We start from the raw sequence: 23,362 nt of genomic DNA, 5'->3' as shown, positions 1-23,362 counted from the left end.
TAAAATTAAGATAAGAATACCTACCTCACATAATGTAGGAAGGATATAGACAATATAATCGATAAATTCCCTCAGACACGTGATAAATGCTCCATAACAGATTTTAGAATCAAGGAAGTAAGACTGGAAGAGAGATATCAGTGACTTTGACTCTTGCATTTCATGGTCAAGTTCTTGTATGCAATTCAAAAAGATTATTTGAATCTCTTATATGAGATTCAAAAAGATCATTATTATTATTAATAATCTTTGTTATTGTTTTTTTATGTTCACTTTTCTTGGTCTAGATCATGTGTTCAGAGTCACGCTCATACTAATGAGTTTCTCAGACACTATTGAAAACACCCATGGCTACCCACGTTATAGTGCTTCTTGATGGACAGAAATGGTATCGTGCCTAACCAACTGTGTGTCAGGTCTGAGCCTGGCACATAGGATGTGTCAGGAGATGTGCGTTGAATGAATGGACTTATCAGAGAAATCTTATTGCCCCTCAGAGTGGAGCAGAAAGGCAAACAGCTGAAGAAAGAAGAAATATAAAACTTCTCGATAACCAATAAGCCCATAACATCTGCCAAAACCCAGTTTCTTCCCTGGATAGGGAAGGCTGGTTGAGTCTTTGCCCAGGTCAGTGCCACTGTAGTCGCAGAAGTTTGTCTCTCTTGCTGCTCTGATGACCTACAGGAAATGTCACGTGTTCAGTGTGGACATACCACTAAGGAGGCCAACCATCTGATGACCGAAAGGGCTTTTGTTCTTTTAAATATAATGAAAAGCTTCTGACAGCCCACCAACAGCTCATCTGATATCAAAGAGCCAGGAAGCACCTCAGATTCATCAACATTCCTCTAATGAGGTGAGGAACTCTTAATGGTAAACTCAACAGCTGAGTAACAGGATGACGGTACAACAGTAGGTAGAGAATCAAGGCAGGGAGGTCAAAGCATGGAGCCCACACCCACTTGGGTTGGGGTATAAAAGGGCCGGGAGGGAAGAGGGTTGTCAGACTCGGTGGCTCAGCCTTCTCAGCGGCTCTGAACCTCCTCTGTATCCTCAGCCCACCATGACTTCCTCCTGCATCAGCTCATGCCACTCTCTGAGCTGCACCAACACTCCTGGAGCAAGAAACATCTGCATCTCCTCCACTGACACTGGAGACCAGCTTGGGGCAGAGGTCAATGCTGCCCTTCTGGACCTCTCGGCCACCCTGGCACACGCCAACCGAGTCCGAGTGGGCACAACCCCTCTGGGTCGACCCAGCCTCTGTCTGCCCCACAGCTGCAACACCACCTGTCCTTTGCCGGGGACCTGCGACATTCCCAGCAACATCGGAATCTGCGGAACCTTCAGTGAAGGCTTCTTCAACAGCCATGAGAAGGAGACCATGCAGTTCTTGAATGACCGGCTGGCCAGCTACCTGGAGAAGGTGCGCAGGCTGGAGCGGGACAACGCGAAGCTGGAGAGCCAAATCCGAGAGTTGAGCAAATGCCCTGAGTCCACCGTGTGTCCAGACTATCAGAGCCACTTCCACATCATCGAGGAGCTGCAGCAGAAGGTGAGGTGTGGAGCAGCCTGGGTGGGGTGTGCTGGGCCCGAGGGAGGCAGAAGAGCTTGGAAGGCAAACACCCACCAAGAGCTCAGGGAGCTTTGGGTTCTTGGAGTTTCCGGAGCGTGAACATAGACATCCCATGTAGAGCAGGAGTCCAGAGTGTGATGCTCTGTATGTGAACTATATTCCTGGCTTTGGTCAGATCCTGTGCAGCAAGGCTGAGAACGCCAGGCTGATCATCCAAGTGGACAATGCTAAGCTGGCTGCCGATGACTTTAGAATCAAGTAAGTAAGGTTGGGGCGTCCCTGTTGGCTCAGTGGTAAAGAATCTGCCTGCGATGCAGGAGACCTGGGTTCAATCCCTGGGTGGGGAAGATCCCCTGGAGAAGGAAATGGCAACCCACTCCAGTATTCTTGCCTGGAGAATCCCATGGACAGAGGAGCCTGGTGGGCTATAGTCCATGGGGTTGCAAAGAGTCAGACCCAACTGAATGACTAACAAGTAAGGTTGAAGGAGGGCTCAGGGTGACTCCTTCCTCCACTGTGAGTCCCAATGTCCGAATATTTGCTGAATGAGTGAATTACTGTCCTTTTTATTCCTTATTAAATTTTTTTTTGCTGGGCTTCTGTCACTTTTACAAACAAGGTAGATCAAATTGAGTATCTATAGTTTGGTATTAGTCTGTCTTCATTTATGGTTCCTAAAATGGTTGTGATAAAGCAGTCCAATTTCATTAACCAGGAGCAAAATAAAGTGACTTCTAGAATAAACTGAGCCATTGACAGCCACTGAATTTCACATATAAGTTAAGGGAGCCTCTTAGAGATAAGTCAGGGTCCAGATTTACCTATGGAGCAATCTATGGAGCTCTCAGGTGCCAGGTATTTCCACTAAACAAAGATGAAAGATGAGAGGTGGAAAAATATCCCAACATAAGGGATAAAGGAGCAAATCAATGACCAAGCGGTTGGCTATTGCTTATCTTAGTTAACTAATAGCTCATACAGTGGCATGAACCCTGTGTTGGGTCCTAAGGTACATGATCTTAGGCAGGTCAGTTAATCTTTCTGAACCAAAGTTGCCTCATTTCACAATGGTGAAAATGATTAAGTGCTGTGAATGCCTCACTAGACGGTGAGCTGTTTGAGAGTGGGCACTGGGTCTAACTCATCTCCAAGGCCAGTGTTGAGCCCAATGAGCAAACGAGGGTCCATGTTGGTGAAAAGGGTGGGGGCGGGGCCAGCTGAGAGGGGCTCTCCTTGGCATCTCGGCTGACCTGCGCCTTCTGTGATGGAAGGCACGACAGTGAGCGCTCCCTGCGCATGGCGGTGGAGGCAGACCTGTGTGGGCTGCACAAGATCCTGGATGACGTGAGCCTGGCTAAGGCTGACTTGGAGGCCCAGCAAGAGTCTCTGAAGGAGGAGAAGCTCTGCCTCAAGAGCAACCATGAGCAGGTCTGGTCCTGTGGCTGCTGACTCTGTGGGGAGGGGAGGGCGCTGGGCAGAGAAGGGAGCACCTCCCACCAAGGGTCTCCAGGGTTAGAGTCTGGGCTCAGGTGGCAGCAGGATAAAGCACTGATCTGGGCCTGAGAGTCAGGCTGGCCCAACGGGATGTGGCAGAGTGGGTGTTTCGTCTCTAAAGGTGTGCCTTGTGAGATTAGGAAGGTCTCCAGGTGGGTCCTTCCCACTGGACCCGGGGCAAGACCTTTCACGTCAGTGTGTGTGGTATTGCATCTCATGCTGCCTGTCGGGGATGGGGCTCAGGTGCTGTCTGCTCTGTGAAATGCCCTTTTCTTACTGCAGGTCTTGGTCTCTCTGTCTCTGTAGGAAGTGAACACTCTGAAGTGTCAGCTGGGAGATAAGCTCAAGATTGAGCTGGATGTGGTGCCCACCGTGGACCTGGGCAGGGTGCTGGAGGAGATGCGGGGCCAGTACGAGGCCATGGTGGAGACCAACCTCCGTGACGTGGAGCAGTGGTTCCAAACTCAGGTGAGGGCGGCGCTGCAGAGCAGGGAGGGATCCGCTGCATCTGGCCAGGGAGGTGATCGATCATTTCTCCATGTGCTCCATGCTACAGTCTGAAGGCATCAGCCTGCAGGCCATGTCCTGCTCAGAGGAGCTGCAGCGCTGCCAGTCGGAGGTCCTGGAGCTTCGACGCACAGTGAACACCCTGGTGGTGGAGCGCCAAGCCCAGCACAACCTGGTATGGTCCTCCTCACCCCCACCACGCTGCGAGGGCCACAGGCCCTGGGCTCACAGCAGCATCTCTTAGATGTCTCTCTAATCAGCTTCATTAACACTTAAGTCAGAGCTCAGGATCTGAGTCCTCTGAACCTTGATGCCTTGTTGTCAAGGTTATTTTGACCCAGAGAATGGTTTCCATTAAAAGTCACTTCCTTCAGAATCAGGTGTGGTGATTTAGGCACTCATTCTACACGATTTTACTGAATGTCTATGTCAGGCATGGGGGAAGGCATGGGCAAACATGACACCATTCAAGTTAGGTTTTTTTTTCGTGAAAAGTCTTGACCGTATTGACAGTGGTTTATCCAGAGCTCAGGAGTGTCCTTTGACTTCTTGGAATCTGTCCCATGTGGGTGAGTGTGGCCAGGATTTTCACTGCATGATTTGGGCAGCTAGGTCTCTCACCCTGTTATTTCCCATTACAGAAGGACTGTCTGCAGAACTCACTGTGTGAATCTGAGGCCCGCTTCGGCACTGAGCTGGCCCAGATGCAGAGCCTCATCAGCAACGTGGAGGAGCAGCTGTCAGAGATCCGGGCTGACCTGGAGCGGCAGAACCAGGAGTACCAGGTGCTGCTGGATGTCAAGGCCCGGCTGGAGTGTGAGATCAAGACTTACCAGAACCTTCTGGAGAGTGAAGACTGCAAGTATGTATGATCTAGGCCAGGGGTCCCCAAGCCCCGGGCCATCCTGGTCCTCGGCCCATTAGGAACCAGGCCATAGAGCAGAAGGTGAGCAGCAGATGAATCTGCCACTCCCCATCGCTCCCATTACCACCCAAGCCATCCCTTCTTTCCGAATCCCAGTCCTTGGAAAAATTGTCTCCCACGAAATGAGTCCCTGGTGTCAAAAAGGTTGGGGATTGCTGATCTAGGCGATTCCTGGCTAAGCCATTCCACAGAGCACTGAAGTCGTTGTGGAAGATCTCATTGTAAAGAACAAGCTTCCCTGTTCGTGCTCTCGCAGTGAAACATTCACCTCTCCTGGTGTGTGCAGACTGAAATGCTGATAGAATGTTATAGGAATGATAGCAGGGTCCCTAAGTCACATTGACCAAGGGACTCCTGGATGTGGAGAGATACAGTGAGAGTGAAAGGGGGACTGCTTTTGTAGATACCACTGGGCTGTGCAATTTGTTGCTGGTGGACCTGTCCTTAAGACTTTTGGTCTTACCTTTCTGCCCATCACTGAGATACTTTTCACCTCCCAGGTCTAACTCATTCTTCTCTCTCTCTCCCTGCAGACTCCCCTGCAATCCCTGCTCTACGCCTGCCTCTAGAACCCTTCATCCCAGCAGTGCTCTGCCTGTCTGCACCAGCACTAAGATCCAGTTCTGAAGGGCTGTGTCCCAGTGCAGGAGATCCAGGCTGCTTGTACCGGGGTTAGGATTGCCCTCACCAGCTTAGTCTTCCTTCCAAAAAGACCAAACCCACTGGAGGCATATTCACTGAATAACAGATAACTTCTGAGCAGTGGTTTCCTGTTTGTTCCTTAAGCTGTATTTTTTCCTTTTGTTTCCATGTTGTAATGGTCTTTCACTAAAGCTATTGTTTTTTCCCAGTGTCTCTTCTGGGATTTTGGTTCTATGCCAGTGCTTCGGAATCTCCTCAAATTTAATTGGGCTCCTGTATTCAGTGGTCAATAAACCTCCTTGCTGTATGACATGCTTCTGGTGTTTGGCAATGTATGTGGTGTGATAAAGAGCCCTGGCTGTCAAGACCTTGGGTGGTCACTGGCACTGGCGTGTCACTGCCAGGAGCTCTCTGGGGCACTGGGGTCTTAGCCTCTGGATGGAGGCCCTTTGCTGACATTGGGATGTGTACATACCTTGCCCTTCAATCTCAATTGACTGGTGAAGGGAAGCGGTATTCGTTGCCAAACCTGAATTCCTTCAGAACAGCTCAGAACTAACATGTCCCTACTGTGCTTTTGGCATCTTCAGCCTGTTGGTATTTTGTCCAAGAGCAAAAATCACACAACTCAGAGTTCCAGTCTGGTCAAAGGGAGGTCATGTTGAGAGCTGCCTTGGCCAAGTTGCCAAGTTTTTTCTTATTTAAATTGGCCCCTTTCATGGAGGCAGGCTTCCCTGATGGCTCAGATGGTAAGGAATCTGCCTGCAATGTGGGAGACCCGGGTTCGATCCCTGGGTCAGGAAGATCTTCTGGATGAGGAAATGGCAACCCACTCAAGTATGCTTGCCTGGAAAATCCCATGGGCAGAGGAGCCTGGTGGGCTACAGTCTGTGAGGTTGCTAAGAGTTCGACATGACTGAGCGACTAACACTATACTACTATCCTTTCATGAAGGCATGGGATCCTCATCTATTCTCTTAGACATGGCAGCCCAGATTGGGTTCCGGGGACAGTTTTCTTGGTCCTGGACCACCTCTTGTTTATATTTTTCTCTAGACAGATGCTGCCACTATTGTGTAGGCTTGTCTCCTCTGCTGCTGCCTTCAAAGTACTGGAGTGAGAAATGCAGTTGGCATGAGTGCTGTCTGCTTCTTGGACATGGCTCTGACCCTGGCCAGGATGGTTCCCAGCCAGACACAGTGGAAGAGCAGACAGGGAACAGCACCCGAGAGGCTCTATTCTCTCCTTGCTGTGCTAGTCAATTTAGCTTTCGGCATATATATGCTGAGCGGGTCCAGGAGAATGTAAGTCTCAGGTCTCAGCTTACTCTTGAACCCTGGTCCAATGACCAGTGCAGTCAATTCTTCTTCATGGTAGTGAGACAGGCTGGGACCTGGGACCCTCTACTGCAATGCACGCATGTGTGAGTGTGTGCTAAGTCGCTTCAGTTGTGTCTGGCACTTTGCTACCCTATGGACTGTAGCCCACCTGGCTCCTCTGTCCATCAGATTCTCCAGGCAAGAATACTGGAGTGGGTTGCCAGGCCCTCCTCCAGAGGATCTTCCTGACCAGGGATCAAACCCACATTCTCCTGCACTGGCAGGCGGGTTCTTTACCATTAGCACTACCTGGGAAGCCATACTCCTAGACAAATGTCTCCTCGAGCAACAAAATACAAAGAAACTATAAGGGACTAAAAATAACTGTGCGCATGCCCAGCTAAGGCAACTCCTAGACAACAAGAAGCAAAAAGACCAAAAAGACCAACTGTTCCTTCTGAAGAGCTGGGGACAAAAACAGGGTGTTAGGAGCAAAAGCAGGGTATTGCAAATGCCCCTTGCACTCAACACCACCAAAGGGGTGGGCCAACTATCTAAGCCACCGCTCTGGTGTGGCCCCTGGACACACCCCTATTCTCACTGCATGTTAAGGAACCAGTTTGCCCCTCCTTTCCCCTCCCTTCCAGGGAACATGTTACTTGTTTTGCTCCCTCCCACAGCTACAGGAGCCCCATAACGCCTTACCTGAATTTCTTGTCTGGCCTCTTATCAATTTATTTTGATTGCGGGAGGCCACGAGCCCTGGCTGGAGACAGTACCATAGGGTGGGGGAAAGAGCATGTGCTCCAGAGTCAGGCAGACCTGGGTTCCAGTCTGACCTCTGTGACACTAGCTGAGTGAAATTGGCCAGGTCACTACACACTCTTGAGACTGATTCCTCAGTGGTAAAATTAAAAACTTTGTACTTCCCTCTCGCTGTTGTTGAGGGATAATCTGTACAGTGCTCCTGTCATATGGAAGGTGCTTGTGGCATATCTGTTTATGGAGTTTCCTGGAAAACTGCAGGGATAGTTTTTTCTTCTTAGAGGGACAGAGGAGCTAGAGAGGTGGTCACAGAACCCATTAGCAGCACCAGGGGCCATACATTCCCATGTGGGTGGGCTGGAAGCTTTGCTGTATTCTTTGACCATTTATAAACAATAATGCTATCGCTTCTGGAGCTCAGTTTTCCACTCCAAGTGGCCTAACCAAAATCAAAAAGCTTTCTATGGGCAGTCAGAGGACAATAATGTCCTGGGGGCTCTTGTGGGCTTTCTTCTAACAAGTAACTCAAATGTCATATGTTGTAAGGAGTGGCCATGACCACCATGTGATTGGCCATGGAAGTCTGGCCAGTAACCCATGTGCCTGACCAGGTCACATCCTGAATGAACTCTAATTGTGGGACCCCCGGGGCTATGAGGTGTGGAGGAAAAGGTTATTCAGATATAGGGGACTGCAGGCCGAGAAGGCTGGCAGATGGTGACCATTCTGGCCCAGGACACCTGGACATTGTGCTTTCATTCACATCCATTCTTGCAACCAGAGGACTCAGGGCTCCCTCTGGTACCAAATCCCAAGTACTCCTCTTCTTAAAGGTGATTCTCCCACCTGGCCACTAGGTTCCTCTCTGGTCTCCCCGTATCACACTACCCTCATGGATTAGACTGATATGGGCCCTGAATTCAGTATCTGGTTTTACTTGGGCCACAAAAATTTTGGCCATGTGGATTGATTATTTTTTTCCCCTGAGATTTTTGCTCCCTTGGCTTGGGACCATGTCCACTTTTGAGCCATCTAGTAAGTAAGGCCATTAGTTTTCTGTTTACCAGCCCTGTATTACCAAGATGCTCATCTGTAATATTTCTTTCCAAGCTTCACGTAATAACACCAATTAAGTCTCTGCAGCCCACTCCATTCATCACCTGTGTTTTGACTCCAAGTGGTATTTACCCCAAATCCTAGCAAAGTGGAAAGGTGTAAGCGTGACTGCCTGCAGGCCCCTGGGGTGGATGCTGGCCCACACAGAGAGCTCTGGGAAAGAACCCACACTTCTGCTCCCACCACTGTCTATGCTGGCAGGACAAGAAAACTGAGGTGGAATTCTAGACTTTCCATAATAGGAGCATTTTTTCATTTAGACACCTTTTTTTTTTTTTTTTTGGATGGCCCATGATATGCGACTCTAAGGCTCCACTTTGCCTTCCTCTCCTTTATAGACTGCAAGGAGATCAAACTAGTCAATCCTAAAGGAAATCTGTCCTGAATATTCATTGGAAGGACTGGTGCTGAACCTAAAGTTCCAACACTTTGGCCACCTGATGTGAAGAACCAACTCATTGGGAAAGACCATGTTGCTGGAAAAGATTGAGGGCAAGAGGAGAAGGGGGCGACAGAGGATGAGATTGTTGGATGGCATTACAGACTCAGTGAACATGAGTTTGAGCAAACTCTGGGAGATGGTGAAGGACAGGGAAGCCTGGCGTGCTGCAGTCCATGGGGTCACAAAAAGTTGGATACGACTTAGCCACTGAACAACATCTTCCTAAGAACAAAATCAAATTTGCCTCTTCTGAAGCCCACTTACAATAATTTTCATGAGCTCATCTTGTTGAACCATTTTTCTGTCTTTTTCCTATCTAATTACATGTTTTTCAACTGAGAGGGTAACAGGTAGAAAGGCCAGGGGTCTCCAAACGGAGGAAAGAGGCTGCAAGAGCCAGACATTTTTATCTCTCTTAAGCGGCAGGAGGAAACAAACCAGCGATATTTTTTCTTCTCTATACAAATTTAAAAGGAGGTTTCTCTTAAAATGCTGTGTTGCCATGACACCTGGTTTTGCCTGAAGCTAACTACTCTCAAACCTTGAGTTAACCAATACATTTATTTTTCTTATGAAAATGTTGTCTTAAGCTATGGCTCTATCTTCAAGTTGGTTCCGCCAAATGGCCCAACCTACTTACTCAGATTGTGAGTGACTATATAACAATAATGTATCCTGCCTGAGGACAATCTTTGGATTAAACCTTCTGGCCAACTCTGTTATCTTAAAATGTAAATTATGGGAGTAGGTCTGGTGAGGTCTTTACAACCTCCAGACATTCTTTGGATTCATTGGAGAGTATATAACTCCATTGATAATACTAGCAAAGGGGGTACTCTTTTGCCCCGTTCTGATGCCTATGTCAGAAGCTTTCTCTATCTCCTTTATACTTTAATAAAACTTTATTACACAAAAGCTCTGAGCGATCCAGCCTCGTTTCTGGCCCCGGATTGAACTCGTCTCCTTCGGAGGCCAAGAATCCCGCGTCTTATCACTCAGCAACAACCTTTCACAACCATGTCTTTTCATTTAATATATATGGAAAAACCCCCACCTTTTTACTTAAAATTGTTTTAACTTTCAAAAATATAAATACAAACTAGTGACAGTTGAGTTATAAAACAGATTGTGATTGTTTTCAAATAACATGCCCTTTAAGCAAACTATCTTCCCTGCCACCTGTTTTGGAGACTGCCACCCCTCCAGTTTTAGCAAAGGGAGGAGAGACTCTCATTGACCATCACTGCTGGCTTGAATATGAGCCCCTAGGCTAAATCAAGCCATTGTACCTGCCTGCCAGGTGTAATAAATATCAGTATCTGCATCTGCGAAGAGTTTCCCTGTCCCTCCAAAGAATCCAGACTGATCTCTCCTGGCTCCAGGCTTTTATCTCTGACCCCCTGCTGGGCAGCCCCTATTAACTACATTTCATTCACGGGCTCCAAACTTCAACTCAGCTTCTTCCTCTCAAGCCAGCTCTCTGCCTTGACTTCTCAACTTCCTTTCACATTACCTTATTGTCCCAAGAACCCAGAGGTGACCTCAAGCACACTTTTGGGGGTCCTCCTTCCTTTGAGGAAGTCCTTCCTTTGACCCCACCCCCATATAAAGTACATGGCCCAGACTTGTAGCATTCTTTTGTAATATCTCTGTTCTCCATCCCTTTCTTTCTGATGGCACTGCAGGGGGCTGGATTTGGTTTCTATCACATGCTGTCTGGATTCTTTAAAAGCCTCCTCCTGCCTCATCCCTTCTCTGCCAAGTTCATCCTGCACACACCTCCAGCCCTTCACCCTTCCATTTAACATTTCTTAAGCACAAGCTGGAATCAAGATTGCTGGGAGAAATATCAATAAACTCAGATATGCAGATGACACCACCCTAACGGCAGAAAGTGAAGAGAAACTAAAAAGCCTCTTGATGAAAGTGAAGGAGGAGAGTGAAAAAATTGGCTTAAAGTTCAACATTCAGAAAACTAAGATCATGGCATCTGGTCCCATCACTTCATGGGAAATAGATGGGGACACAGTGTCAGACTTAATTTTTTTGGGCTCCAAAATCACTGAAGATGGTGACTGCAACCATGAAATTAAAAGATGCTTACTCCTTGGAAGGAAAGTTATGACCAACTTAGATAGCATATTTAAAAGCAGAGACATTACTTTGCCAGCAAAGGTCTGTCTAGTCAAGGCTATGGTTTTTCCAGTAGTCATGTATGGATGTGAGAGTTGGACTGTGAAAAAAGCTGAGTGCCGAAGAATTGATGCTTTTGAACTGTGGTGTTGGAGAAGACTCATCAGAGTCCCTTGGACTGCAAGGAGATCCAACCAGTCCATCCTAAAGGAGACCAGTGCTGGGTGTTGGAAGGACTGATGTTGAAGCTGAAACTCCAATACTTTGGCCACTTCATGTGAAGAGTTGACTCATTGGAAAAGACCCTAATGCTGGGAAGGATTGGGGGCAGGAGGAGAAGGGGATGACAGAGGATGAGATGGCTGGATGGCATCACCGACTCGATGGACATGGGTTTGGGTAGACTCTGGGAGCTGGTGGTGGACAGGGAGGCCTGGTGTGCTGTGATTCATGGGGTCACAAAGAGTTGGACACGACTGAGCGACTGAACTGAACTGAAGCATGTATTTTGTACCAGGCACTGAATTATGTACTAGAGAGCACACAAAATGGAGATTCAGTGTTCCTACCCCAGGGTGCGTACTTGTACTAGATTAAGTTTCCTGAACTGCTACTTTCATCATTGCTCCCTTTTGCTCAAAAACCACAAGAGAACTCTGTTCTGTCCCCTGCTGTGTTTCCAGCTCCTTAGATGAGTGTGTGGTCCATAGCAGGAAATTGGTACCTGTCTGTTGAATGATTAGAGTGATCAGATGGGTCTATTGGACATTCTGTGGCTAAGATCTAGGGGCTTTGACTTGGTGTTCGGAGACAAGGAACCTGGACTTGAGAGTCAGGCAGACTTGAGCTAATATTTCAAGGTTTGTGAGTTCAGGCAAGTTACCTACTTGCTCTGAGTTTTTCCTTATTCTACAATGGGATGCTTCAAACTACTCTGCAGTGTAATTATAATTAAGATATGGTTACCTAGAGAAGGAAATGGAAACCAGCTTCAGTATTCTTGCCTGGGAAAGCCCATGCACCCTCTGTAACCCTGGTGGGCTATAGTCCATAGCGTTGCAAAGAGTCAAACACAACTGAGCACATACACAAAAGAAGCAACAAGTAAGCAATAGTTGTAAAGGTTAATTAAAATAATGTATTTAAAAAAGAGAGATGGTTATATGTGAAGCACATGGTGTACTGATGTTGGCTAAAGTTTGAGAGTCACCTGTGCAGATGTTACAAAAATAGGAGACCACATTTTTAGCCATGAATTAGCCTGAGTTTCAGTTTAAATTGGCCTTAGAAATGCTCTGTGACTCTCTACATGTGTGCTAAGTTACTTTAATTGTGTCTAACTCTTTGCGACCCTATGGAGTATAGCCTCTCAGGCTCCTCTGTCCATGGGATTCTCCAGACAAGGATACTGGAGTGGATTTCCAGGCCCTCCTCCAGGGGATCTTCCCAACCTAGGGACTGAACTCAGGTCTCTTATGTCTCCTGCATTGGCAGGTGGGTTCTTTACCACTAGCGCAAACTATGAGTCTTCAGAGCTATGTTTTTGTGTCATTCAGGGGCAGACCTCTGCCGGCTGCAACCTCACATTTCTGAGGTTGCACAGTGCTTCTCTTGAGCCCATCTGCACAGCTTTCTGAGAGTGCCTGTGTTCGCCTTTTCTTTTTTTTTTCTTGGAAAATCCTCTTTGTCCAAATCTACTTATCTTTCAGGTTCCAGATCCAGTCTCTTTGATGTCCCCCTACATTTCTAACTCTCCGTGACCTCTCCTTCTCTGAGTTACATGACCTTTTTCTCTTTCTGCTCTGAATTTTTTGAGAGGTGGGAGTTTCTCTGCTTTGCCTCTGGTGCTTGGGGAGGGTTTTGCTGGGCTAGGAGCTCATGAGTAATAGATCATTTGGAGAAGGTCACTGGGACAAGGCACCTCAGTGAATATTGCTCACATCTGTACGTGGTGTAGTTATGGGGAAATGTCCCCAAGGGTCTCATTAACTGTATATGGAAGCAGCTGGTACCCAGGAGAGTTGTGGTGACATCAGCATAGTTCACATGAGGGGCTTGGACAAGAGGTTTTGCTGGGGAATCTATTGGTCTCTGGGTTGGGAAGGTCCCCTGGAAAAGGAAATGGGAACTTATTCCAGTATTCTTGCCTGGGAAGTCCCACAGACAGAAAGAGCCTGATGGGCTACAGTTCACAGGGTTGCACAAGAGTCAGACAACATGGAATGACTAAATAACAACAAAATATGTACTGCTGCCTCAGGGGCCCTCGTGGTGAATTCATTCATCTTAGGAGTGGGGTCAAGGTAGCACCTTCGTTAGCATAGCCTGGAAGCTGGCTAGCTGCCCTTTTCCAGAGGTTATTGAACAACTGGCCACTTTGTTTGTTTGAGGAACAGAGGAGGCCATAAAGCTTCTGATCCTCTGAGTGTGTCTGAAGATTAAGGACATACAAATTTTTTCTAGAGTCTCCTAGAGTCACGGACAACCAAGGTAAGTGACTTTCAAAGAAAACACAGGAAGTTTCAAAAGATGAAAGATCAAAGTTCTTGAGTGTATATCTTCTTAAATAAGATGAGGAAGAAGTCAGTCAATGAGAGGACCAGCGTCTAACAAGCGAAGATGCCAGAAAGCAGGGGGAGACATCTGAGAACAGACATCAAAAAGTACTAACCATGCCCACCTTAATTAGCCTATGGACGCCAATACACAGGAGCATAATTTAATTCTTGAGAATCTTGAATTACCTAGTTTCATTCACTAGTTTTTTTCCCAATTCCAAAAATTATGCTTTACACTTGTATAGGGAAAGTCTAAATTGCCAAAATTAGTTATATTTTCATTTTAATCTAGTTTAAAATACTTTAATTTCTCATTTGACTTTGGCTCATGGATTCTCAAAAAGTGTGTTATTCAGGTCCTTGTTATTCATTTTAAATATAGCAGTGTGTACATGTCCATCCCAAACTCCCTAACTATCCCTTCACCTGCTATAGAGCACATGGAACTCTGCTCAATGTTATGTGGCAGCCTGGGTGGGAGGGGAGTTTGGGGGAAGATGGATACATGTACAAGTATGACTGAGTTCCTTCATTGTTCACCTGAAACTATCACAAGATTGTTTAACCAGCTATACCCCAATACAAAGTAAAAAGTTTCTTTTAAAAAGTGTGTTATTCAGTTTTCAACCACCAAAATCAGCTTGGAATTTAGGTTTCTCTTTCATTGTTCTGGCCTAGTATTTTCCCCTCATATTTACATAGGAAACTTCCATCTCTTTTCTGTTAATTTCATTCTAAAGGGACCTGGATATTTATTTTCCCTCAGATCTGAGGAGAATCAGCTTCCAGGGCAAGTTCCCCGTCTTTGGCTCCCCTTAACTGAAGACTAAATATGAAATGGTCCTGGCATTCAAAGCTTCCAACAACCTGGGCTGAACATAACTTTCCAGTGTTAGCAAAGAGTCTTCATAGTCTTCATAGTAAGTACCAACACAAGTAGACTATTTTCCCTTTCTCAAACATGTTTCATTCTGTTCATTTTGTTTTCTATGAGAAATGCTCTTCCCCCCAACCCTTTCTGGAAGCCATCATTCAAAGCACATTTATTTTTATTTTTTGATGTGGACCATTTTAAAAGTGTTTATTGAATTTATGACTATATTTCTTCTGTTTTATGTTTTGATATTTTGACAATGAGGCATGTGGGATCTCAGCTCCATGACCAGGGATTGAACCCCACACCTCCTGCATTTGGAGGCAAGGTATTAACCACTGGACCAGCATGCAAGTCCCCAAAACACATTTTAAATGTTCCTATTGGACTTCCCTGGTGGTCCAGTGGTTAAGAATCTGCCTACTAATGCAGGGGACATGGGATCGATCCCTGCCTGGTCCAGGAAGACCCCACATACTACAGGGCAACTACGCCTGTACACCACAACTATTAAACCTGTGCTGTTAGAGCCCGCACATCACAACAAAGAGTAGCCCCTGCTCACCAAACAAAGAAAACCCATAAGCAGCAATGAAGACCCAGCACAGCCAAAAATAAATAAATAGAAAAATAATTTAAACATTTGCTTTTCCATGAAGTCTTTCTGGTCTCTCAATGTGTTTTCTTCTACTTAAAATCATCATAGTTCTTTGAGAATTTTTTTTTTAATTAAAAAAATTATTTTCCAGCATTCTCTCTCATTGCCCTTTTTAATATCAAGATCACTAAGTTCCTTATCCTTCTTATTAAAATCTAACTCCCTCCCTACAACAGTGTCCCACAATGCATAGTCCACACCAATCAGCTGAAATGAACTCCTGACTTTTTCCTTTCCTTAGGGTGCCTGATCGATTAATATTTTAAACTTGCCATGATGGGAACATTCCGTGGCAGGAAAAGAGTATGGAAGTGAGAATGATTTTGAGGACGTTGTTGGAGGCTCTGGTTCTCCATGCCTTCACAGGGATCAGTGGACAGAGGGGTGAGAGACAAAAGCCGCAGGACATGGCAGCTCAAAGACACCTCATTTTCCCTGTTTTCTAGGACCCTGCGGTCAGGGGAGGCTGTGTGGGTCATGGCCTCTTTCATGCGCTCATTAACTCTTTACAGAGGACAAACTCAACTGACTAATAGCGCGATTGTTTAAGAATCCATATACATATTCATGAGGAAAACGCCAGTTTTCTTGTACCAACGCCCACGACAGGCCTATATAAGGTCTAGGGAAGAAGGGAGGTTTCAAACTCGAGCAAATCCAGCCGTGGACAAAGCAAGAATCTTGGCCATGACTTCCATCAGCTGCAGTTCTCTCCTCAGTGGGCCGCTCTCACAGGCCGGGGCCGCCCCCCTGGGCCTCTCCGCCACCCTGGCACACGCCAATCGAGTCCGAGTGGGCACAACCCCTCTCGGTCGACCCAGCCTCTGTCTGCCCCACAGCTGCAACGCTGCCTGCCCCCTGCCGGGCACCTGCGACATTCCAGGCAACATCGGAATCTGCGGGACCTTCGGTGAAGGCTTCTTCAACAGCCATGAGAAGGAGACCATGCAGTTCTTGAACGACCGGCTGGCCAGCTACCTGGAGAAGGTGCGCGGGCTGGAGCGGGACAACGCGGAGCTGGAGAGCCAGATCCGAGAGCTGAGCAAGTGCCCTGAGTCCACCGTGTGTCCGGACTACCAGAGTCACTTCCGCATCATCGAGGAGCTGCAGCAGAAGGTGAGGTTTGTGATGCTTCCCATCAGAGGTGGGCAAACAACAGTTCCTAGGCCAAAGTCAACCTCTTGCCTGACTTTGTAAATAAAGTTTTATTGGTACACAGCCATGCTTATTCATTGAGGTACTGTCTCTGGCTGCTTTTATGCTCCAATGGCAGAGTCCAGTAGTCCTGATAGAGATTCATGGTCTGCAAAGTCTGAAAGATTAACTGTCTGGCTTTTTTACAGAAAAAGGTGACTGGCCTTTGCACTAAATGTTCAGGGCCTGGATTGATGATCGAATCAGCTGTAACTGATTTTTTAAAAAATTGAAGTGTAGTTGACTTACAATGCTCTTAATTTCTGATGTACAGTAAAGTGATTAACTTATGTATATATACTTTTTAATATTCTTAAAACTTATTTGATGTGGATAATTTTTAAAAAATGTTGAAATATTACACTATTGTTTTGGTTGTTAATGTTATGGTTTTTTGACTGCAAGGCATGTGGGATCTTAGCTTCCCCACCAGGGATCAAATCTGTACCCCCTGCAGAAATCTAAACCACAGGACCACCAGGGTAGTCCCTATATTCTTTTAAATATTCTTTTCAATTATTGTTTATCCCATAAACAATATTGAGTATATTGAGTATAGTTCCCTGTGCTGTACAGTTTGTTTATCCAGTCTTAGTATAATAGTTTGCACCTGCTAACCCCAGACTTGGGGGGAAGAGATTCTCTTGAGTGAAGGAATGTGAATGTGTAAAGGATAAGATGCAGCGTTTGATTCTCTGGGATTCTGAGTTTCTGCTTAGTTTCAGTACTTACAATTCATCAATTATAGTTGCAAAAACAGTGCAAATTAAGTTCTGTTGCAGTTAAAGGGCTCAGGGATATATGTTCTAACGTCCTTTAAGAGCCAGTGTATTCAGTAGCATTAATCTCTTATGTGTCTCTGCTATCCCTTTCCATTATAAAGGGAATGCTTCTGTGGAACTTACTTAGTTTTGGAGACAGAAAGACAAAGAATGTCAAAATAAGGGCCATGGAGCTATGACTAGATTCAGAGAAGAACTTTGAGGAGGTTGACCAACCAGTGGTAGAGACAACTTATTAGGAATGGATCCTACCTTAAGTGTAAGTTGGTATAGCCACTATGGAAATCAGTATGGAGATTCCCAGAAAACTAATTCTAACAGAATAGAATTGTGATAATAGAATTATCATATGATCCAGTAATTCCATTCCTGGGAATATACCCAGACAAAAATATAATTCAGGATCAGAAAGATACATGCACCCCAATGTTCATAGTGGCACTATTTATAATATCCAAAACATGGAAACAATCTAAATGGCTATCAACAGATGAATAGATAAAGAAGATGTGGTACATATACAAAATGGAATATTACTTAACCATTAAAGGAGTGAAATAATGCCACTCCCAGCAACATGGTTGCAACTAGAGATTATCACACCAAGTAAGTCAGAAAAAGACAAATTCCATATCATATCACTTATATGTGGAATCTAAAATATGGCAGAATGAACCTATCTACAAAACAGAAATAGGCTCACAGACATAGAGAGCAGACTAGTGGTTGTCAAGGGAATGGTGGGAAGAGAGAGGGATGGACTAAAAGTTTGGGGCTGATAATGACAAACCATTACATTGAAAATGGATAAACAACAAGGTTCTAATATATAGCACAGGGAACTATATTCAATATCCTGTGATAAACCATAGTGGAAAAGAATATAAAACAGAATGTATATATATGTATAACTGAGTCACTTTGCTCTATAGCAGAGACTGGCACAACATTGTAAATCAACTATATTTCAAGGAAAAAAAGTTAAAAAAGAATGGATTCCATCTTACCTGAAACCAACCCATTGTTCTGGGGCCTAGATTCTAGCTCTTCTTGTTTATATCAGATTAAGCCTCAGATCTGGCAAAATAATAAGTCTTAGGTATGTGTTCAGTTTGCTACTATCCCCCACCTCTTGCTTCCTTTGGCTCTACACCTCCCCCCTTTGTCATGCATCCTCTTGCGTGTGCCCCTCCCAGCCACACCAGCATCACTCACACCTTTGGGAGTTTGTGTTGTCAAGGTGATGTTGTAGATTGAACCCAGCCAATGGCTCTTCTTTTGACTGAGGCCATAGGTGACGCTGGAAATAATGAATCCCTGAGCGTACTTTCTTTCCCCAGATCCTGTGCGTCAAATCTGAGAACAACAAGCTGGTCGTGCAAATAGACAATGCCAAACTGGCTGCAGATGACTTCAGGACCAAGTGAGTTGGGGTAGCACACTTAGGGGAGGAGCCAGATGCCTACCTTGATGTCTCTCTGGTGATGCTCTTGGCATCAGAGATGCAATCGACCAAGATTCCAAACCAACAGTTACAGCTGACATAAACAGAGGGCACTAAGTTCAAGGTCTTGAGAAAACACCCCTGGCCCCCTGCAATTGTTTAGCCTTTATAGTTTATAGTGTGGTTTGAAACACTTCCTCCACTTGATTCTATGTAAGAAGAACCCAGTGAGGCGGGCAGGGCAGTGCTGGCATCTGCTTTCTGAGGACATGGGGCCCAGCGCCCTGAGGGGACTTGCCAACTGGAAGTCACGTGGCTGTTGAGCAGTAGAACCAGAACTCACCACCTCATTTCCTATCCGAGGTCATTTCCTAAGAAATTCTGCTGCCTTGGTATAAGATGTATCTCCACAATGCAGCTCCACCAATTTGTGAGCACTAGTATTCATGATAGAAATCGGGAGCCTGGAGCCTTGTGGAGGTCAGAGGGTTTACATTCCCTGAGAGGGCCCAGCGGGGCAGCAGGAAGGACATTATATTCTATTGTCTTTCTTCTGGGCACTGTGGACGCCTCACTCCCCCAGGGTGAAGGAAGTTTCTTCCCATCCTTGGCTCCTAATCTGGAACAGAGTCCAGGGTCCATCTCAGTCGGGGGGCATGGAAGATGAGGGTCTGCAGTGAGCCCACTTGTCTGGCTACTCTGCTGCTTCCACTTTGGCCATCTGCCCTCGAGAGTGGCACTGTCCGCAGACCACCCTGGTATCCCCAGGACCGGCCGCTCTGCCTGGTTGTCCTAGGTGCTTAGTGTTGAATGAGTGAGAATCACCCTGCAGTTTCTGTGAGCGCATGACCCAGGCAATGCCAACTCACAACTGGACGGCAGAAGGAAGGCCAGAGAGTCACCCTGTGGGTTGTGTCCCATGGGCTCTCTTCTCTTTAACCCCAATCCCTGTGTCTTCCTTGAAGGTTCCAGACGGAGCACTCCCTCCGCCAGCTGGTGGAGGCTGATGTCTGCGGGATGCGCAGGGTGCTGGATGACCTCACACTCGCCAAAGCTGACCTGGAGGCCCAGCTGGAGTCCCGGAAGGAGGAGCTGCTCTGCCTCAAGAAGAACCATGAGCAGGTGCAGGGGCCCTTTGGGTGGCATGTGGAGATGTCCTGGGGTGAATTCAGGCTTCTTCAGAGGAAGCAATGAGGCTCTTCCTCCTGCTCGGGGTAGATGCTCGTGCCTTGTGGTTAAGGCTTGAAGGGGAGCTCTGGCTTTCACGGGGAGGTGGCCCACTGAATGACTTCGGAAACTACCATACTGATGCAGGCAGGGCCTCGTCCTCAGAGGAGTGCAGGGAAATCGCTGGAGTGAATGGGAAGTGGGAGCTGAGGCTCTGACTGGAGGGCAGCAGGAGCCCCACCAACGGGATGTCCTCCTATGTCCACAGGAAGTCCACACTCTGAAGTGTCAGCTGGGAGATAAGCTCAAGATTGAGCTGGACGTGGAACCCACTGTGAACCTGGGCAGGGTGCTGGAGGAGATGCGGGGCCAGTATGAGGCCATGGTGGAGACCAACCTCCGTGACGTGGAGCAGTGGTTCCAAACTCAGGTGAGGGCGGCGCTGCAGAGCAGGGAGGGATCTGCTGCATCTGGCCAGGGAGGTGATCGATCACTTCTCCATGTGCTCCATGCTACAGTCTGAAGGCATCAGCCTGCAGGCCATGTCCTGCTCAGAGGAGCTGCAGTGCTGCCAGTCGGAGATCCTGGAGCTTCGACGCACGGTGAACACCCTGGAGGTGGAGCTGCAGGCTCAGCACACGCTGGTGAGTTCCTCTGGGAGTGTGGAAGACTCAGGTGGGCTCCCACTTCTCATGGGCAGTCCCCAGGTTCAGTACATGCCTCACTTAGATATCGTCTGAGGACCCACCTTTTACCTTGACTTCTTTGCCTTTGGGTTTCTCTGATGGCTCAGTTGGTAAAGAATCCTCCTGCAATGCAGGAGACCCTGGTTCAATTCCTGGGTTGGGAAGATCCACTGGAGAAGAGAATTGCCTACCCACTCCAGTATTCTTGGGCTTCCCTTGTGGCTCAGCTGGTAAAGAATCTGCCCACAATGCGGGAGACCTGGGTTTGATCCCTGGATTGGAAAGATCCCCTGGAGAAGGGAAAGGCTAGCCACTCCATTATTCTGGCCTGGAGAATTCCATGAAGTGTATAGTCCATGGGGTTGCAAAGAGTTGGACACAACTAAGTGACTTTCACTTTCACTTTCTTTGCCTTTGCAAGAACTCTCTAGTGTGTGTGGATGCTGAGGAAATGAACATTCATGCAGTGAGGGAGGTTCTGCAAATGTCTCCTAAGATCTATGATGAAGAGCCACAGTGCATTGTTAGTTGTCGCTGCTGAGGACTTGCTCTCTGGGCCTGATGACGGCTTGGGGTCTCATGGTCTGAAGGGGTTGAGGACAGGGTCCGTGGCTTTTAACCTCTTCTCCTCTTTCTTTGGTACCGCAGAAGGACTGTCTGCAGAACTCACTGTGTGAATCTGAGGCCCGCTTCGGCACCGAGCTGGCCCAGATGCAGAGCCTCATCAGCAACGTAGAGGAGCAGCTGTCTGAGATCCGGGCTGACCTGGAGCGGCAGAACCAGGAGTACCAGGTGCTGCTGGATGTCAAGGCCCGGCTGGAGGGCGAGATTGCCACATACCGGAACCTTCTGGAAAACGAGAACTGCAAGTATGTAGCCTGATGTTGTTTATGTCAATATCATGTGTAAAAGCAGAAACCTCTTATTGGGAATGAACTAAAAGGAGGGAGTGGCATTGCAGATTCTACCTCTGAGGACAAACTTGCCTCCCAGCAAGCCTGGTGCTGCTTGGACACAGAGGAAGGTGTGTAAGAATTCTGAAACTCATGCCATCCATGTTACGCTTCTAGGTGCTAGTCACTCCCACAGGGGCTAACACACGGAGGGTTCAGTACATTTAGGTTTTGCTAAATTCCTTCTGGAATATCCCAGGAGCGTCACTTTCAGCATTTAAAAATATTGCATGGAGCACTGATACCTATTACCTCATTTTTAGTTTCTCAGTAGCACTATGACATAGGTGGACAGATGGTATACCCCTATGAGCAGTCAGGAACAGGATCAGGGGCTGTGTTTATAAATGCTTTGTTGTTGTTTCATCATTCAATTGGGTCCGATTTTCCGTGACCCAGTGGACTGTAGCCCACCAGGCTCCTGGGGTTCTGGGTTCTGGGGTTCTCTAGGCAAGAATACTGGAGTGGGTAGCCATTTCCTTCTCCAGGGGATCTTCCTGACCCAGGAGTCGAACCCCCATCTTCTGGGTCTCCTGTGTCCGCAGGTGGATTCTTTACTGCTGAGCCACCTGGGAAGCCCCTAGGGGCTGTGTTTAAATTGAGAGAGTGGCTGGCCTTGGCTTGTTCCTGCTCCACTTGCTTTCTGCCTTTCTCTCTGCTGTGTTCCTTTCCTCGTGGGAGAGGCTTTGCACAAGGCCCTCTGAGCTCTGGCTGCAGCCTCACTGAGAACTTGGGACAGTCCCTCCCTCCCCTTTCTAGGCTTAGAAGGACCTGTATGGCCTAAGCTCCACTTTGTGCTTCCAAATTTTTTTAAAATTTATTTGGCTGCACCAGGTCTTAGTTATAGCACGAAGGATCTTCAATATTTGTTGTGGCATGCAGGATCTTCAAGCTGTGGCATGTGGGATCTGCCATTGTGGCATGAGGACTCTTAGTTGAGGCATGTGTTATCCAGTTCCCCAACCAGGGATCGAACCCAGGCCCCCTGCACTGGGAGTATGGAGTTTCAGCTCCTGAACCACTAGAGAAGTCCCCTGCTCTTTCAGTTCTAAAGTGCCTATTTATTTTGGACTTTCATGTACTTCTCATTCATTGTTGTCATTCAGTCTTTCAGTCATATCCAACTCTTTGTGATCCCATGGACTGTAGCACACCAGGCCTCTCTGTCCCTCACCATCTCCTGAAGTTTGCCCAAGTTCATGTCCATTGTAAGCGTGTTGCCACCCAGCCATCTCATCCTCTGACACCCTCTTTTCCTTCTGTCCTCAATCTTTCCCAGCATCAGTGACTTCTCCAATTGTCAGCTGTTTGCATCAGATGACCAAAATACTGGAGTTTCAGATTCAGCATCAGTCCTTCCAATGAGTATTCAGGGTTGATTTCCCTTAAGATCAACTGGTTTGATCTCCTTGCTGTCCAACGGATTCAGGAGTCTTCTCCAGCACCACAGTTCATGCCAATGTCTAAACACTTTTTTTTTCTCTCTCTATAGGCTCCCCTGCAACCCATGTGCGACCCCAGTCTCCAGCACCTGTGTGGGCCCTTCAGCCTGTACCTCCTGTTCTCCCTGCCTTTCTGGGCCTTCTGGGCCCTGCTCATCACCTCGATGCTGAATTACTTGTCACCTGGAGGAGCCAGAAAATGGCAAATGCCTGTAGTTCCTTGGCTCCGTTCTCCAGGCCTGCCACTCCAGGCCTTTCTGCCCCAGTCAGCCTAGGGGGAGGCTGAAGGCAGGCAGAGCTTCTCTACTGATGGGCTTTCTGGTCCAGCCGCTCAGCCCTGGCCCTTGGATTTGTCCTTCCTCCTTTCAGAGTGTCCTGACTGCTCTATTTTCTCTCTTCTGCTGCCTCCTGGTCTTTCAGACCTTGCTTTTAATTTGCTAATAAACTTCATTTCTGCAGCATAAGAAGCCCAGTGCCTGAGGGTCTGTTCCTTCATCCCATGCTGCAGAGTTCCCTGAGCCAGTCACTCACGTAGAAGCAGAGATTGTGGTTTACTCACCAGGGTGGTTCTGGGAGATGGCAAAGCCAGTGAGGACTGTGGCTAAAATATGAAAGTGCAGCAAAATGGCACAGGTGAGAGATACCTCGCTCTTGACCAGACCAAGCATGATCACAGAGCCAGATT

General features: G+C 47.2%; 2 protein-coding genes across 2 annotated transcripts; both read left to right on the top strand.

The window, feature by feature from the left end:
- The first annotated feature begins 996 nt into the window (after nucleotides 1-996).
- KRT38 (keratin 38) lies at nucleotides 997-5,456 on the top strand. The gene is made up of 7 exons (XM_043904567.1): nucleotides 997-1,555; nucleotides 1,752-1,834; nucleotides 2,848-3,004; nucleotides 3,377-3,538; nucleotides 3,627-3,752; nucleotides 4,219-4,439; nucleotides 5,036-5,456. Exons 1-7 carry the CDS (start codon nucleotides 1,064-1,066, stop codon nucleotides 5,127-5,129), a joined length of 1,335 nt encoding a protein of 444 aa, XP_043760502.1. The 5' UTR covers nucleotides 997-1,063; the 3' UTR covers nucleotides 5,130-5,456.
- Nucleotides 5,457-15,640: 10,184 nt separating this feature from the next.
- Nucleotides 15,641-23,144, top strand: LOC122695085 (keratin, type I cuticular Ha7-like). Its single transcript, XM_043904568.1, has 7 exons — nucleotides 15,641-16,125; nucleotides 18,326-18,408; nucleotides 19,395-19,551; nucleotides 19,865-20,026; nucleotides 20,115-20,240; nucleotides 20,931-21,151; nucleotides 22,728-23,144. Exons 1-7 carry the CDS (start codon nucleotides 15,697-15,699, stop codon nucleotides 22,846-22,848), a joined length of 1,299 nt encoding a protein of 432 aa, XP_043760503.1. The 5' UTR covers nucleotides 15,641-15,696; the 3' UTR covers nucleotides 22,849-23,144.
- Nucleotides 23,145-23,362: the final 218 nt, after the last annotated feature.

This window comes from Cervus elaphus, chromosome 5 (assembly GCF_910594005.1).
Source record: "Cervus elaphus chromosome 5, mCerEla1.1, whole genome shotgun sequence".
In the NCBI taxonomy this organism is placed as follows: domain Eukaryota; kingdom Metazoa; phylum Chordata; class Mammalia; order Artiodactyla; family Cervidae; genus Cervus; species Cervus elaphus.
Note: the sequence above shows the minus strand (reverse complement) of the source record. Positions and strands in the feature narration are given on the sequence as shown.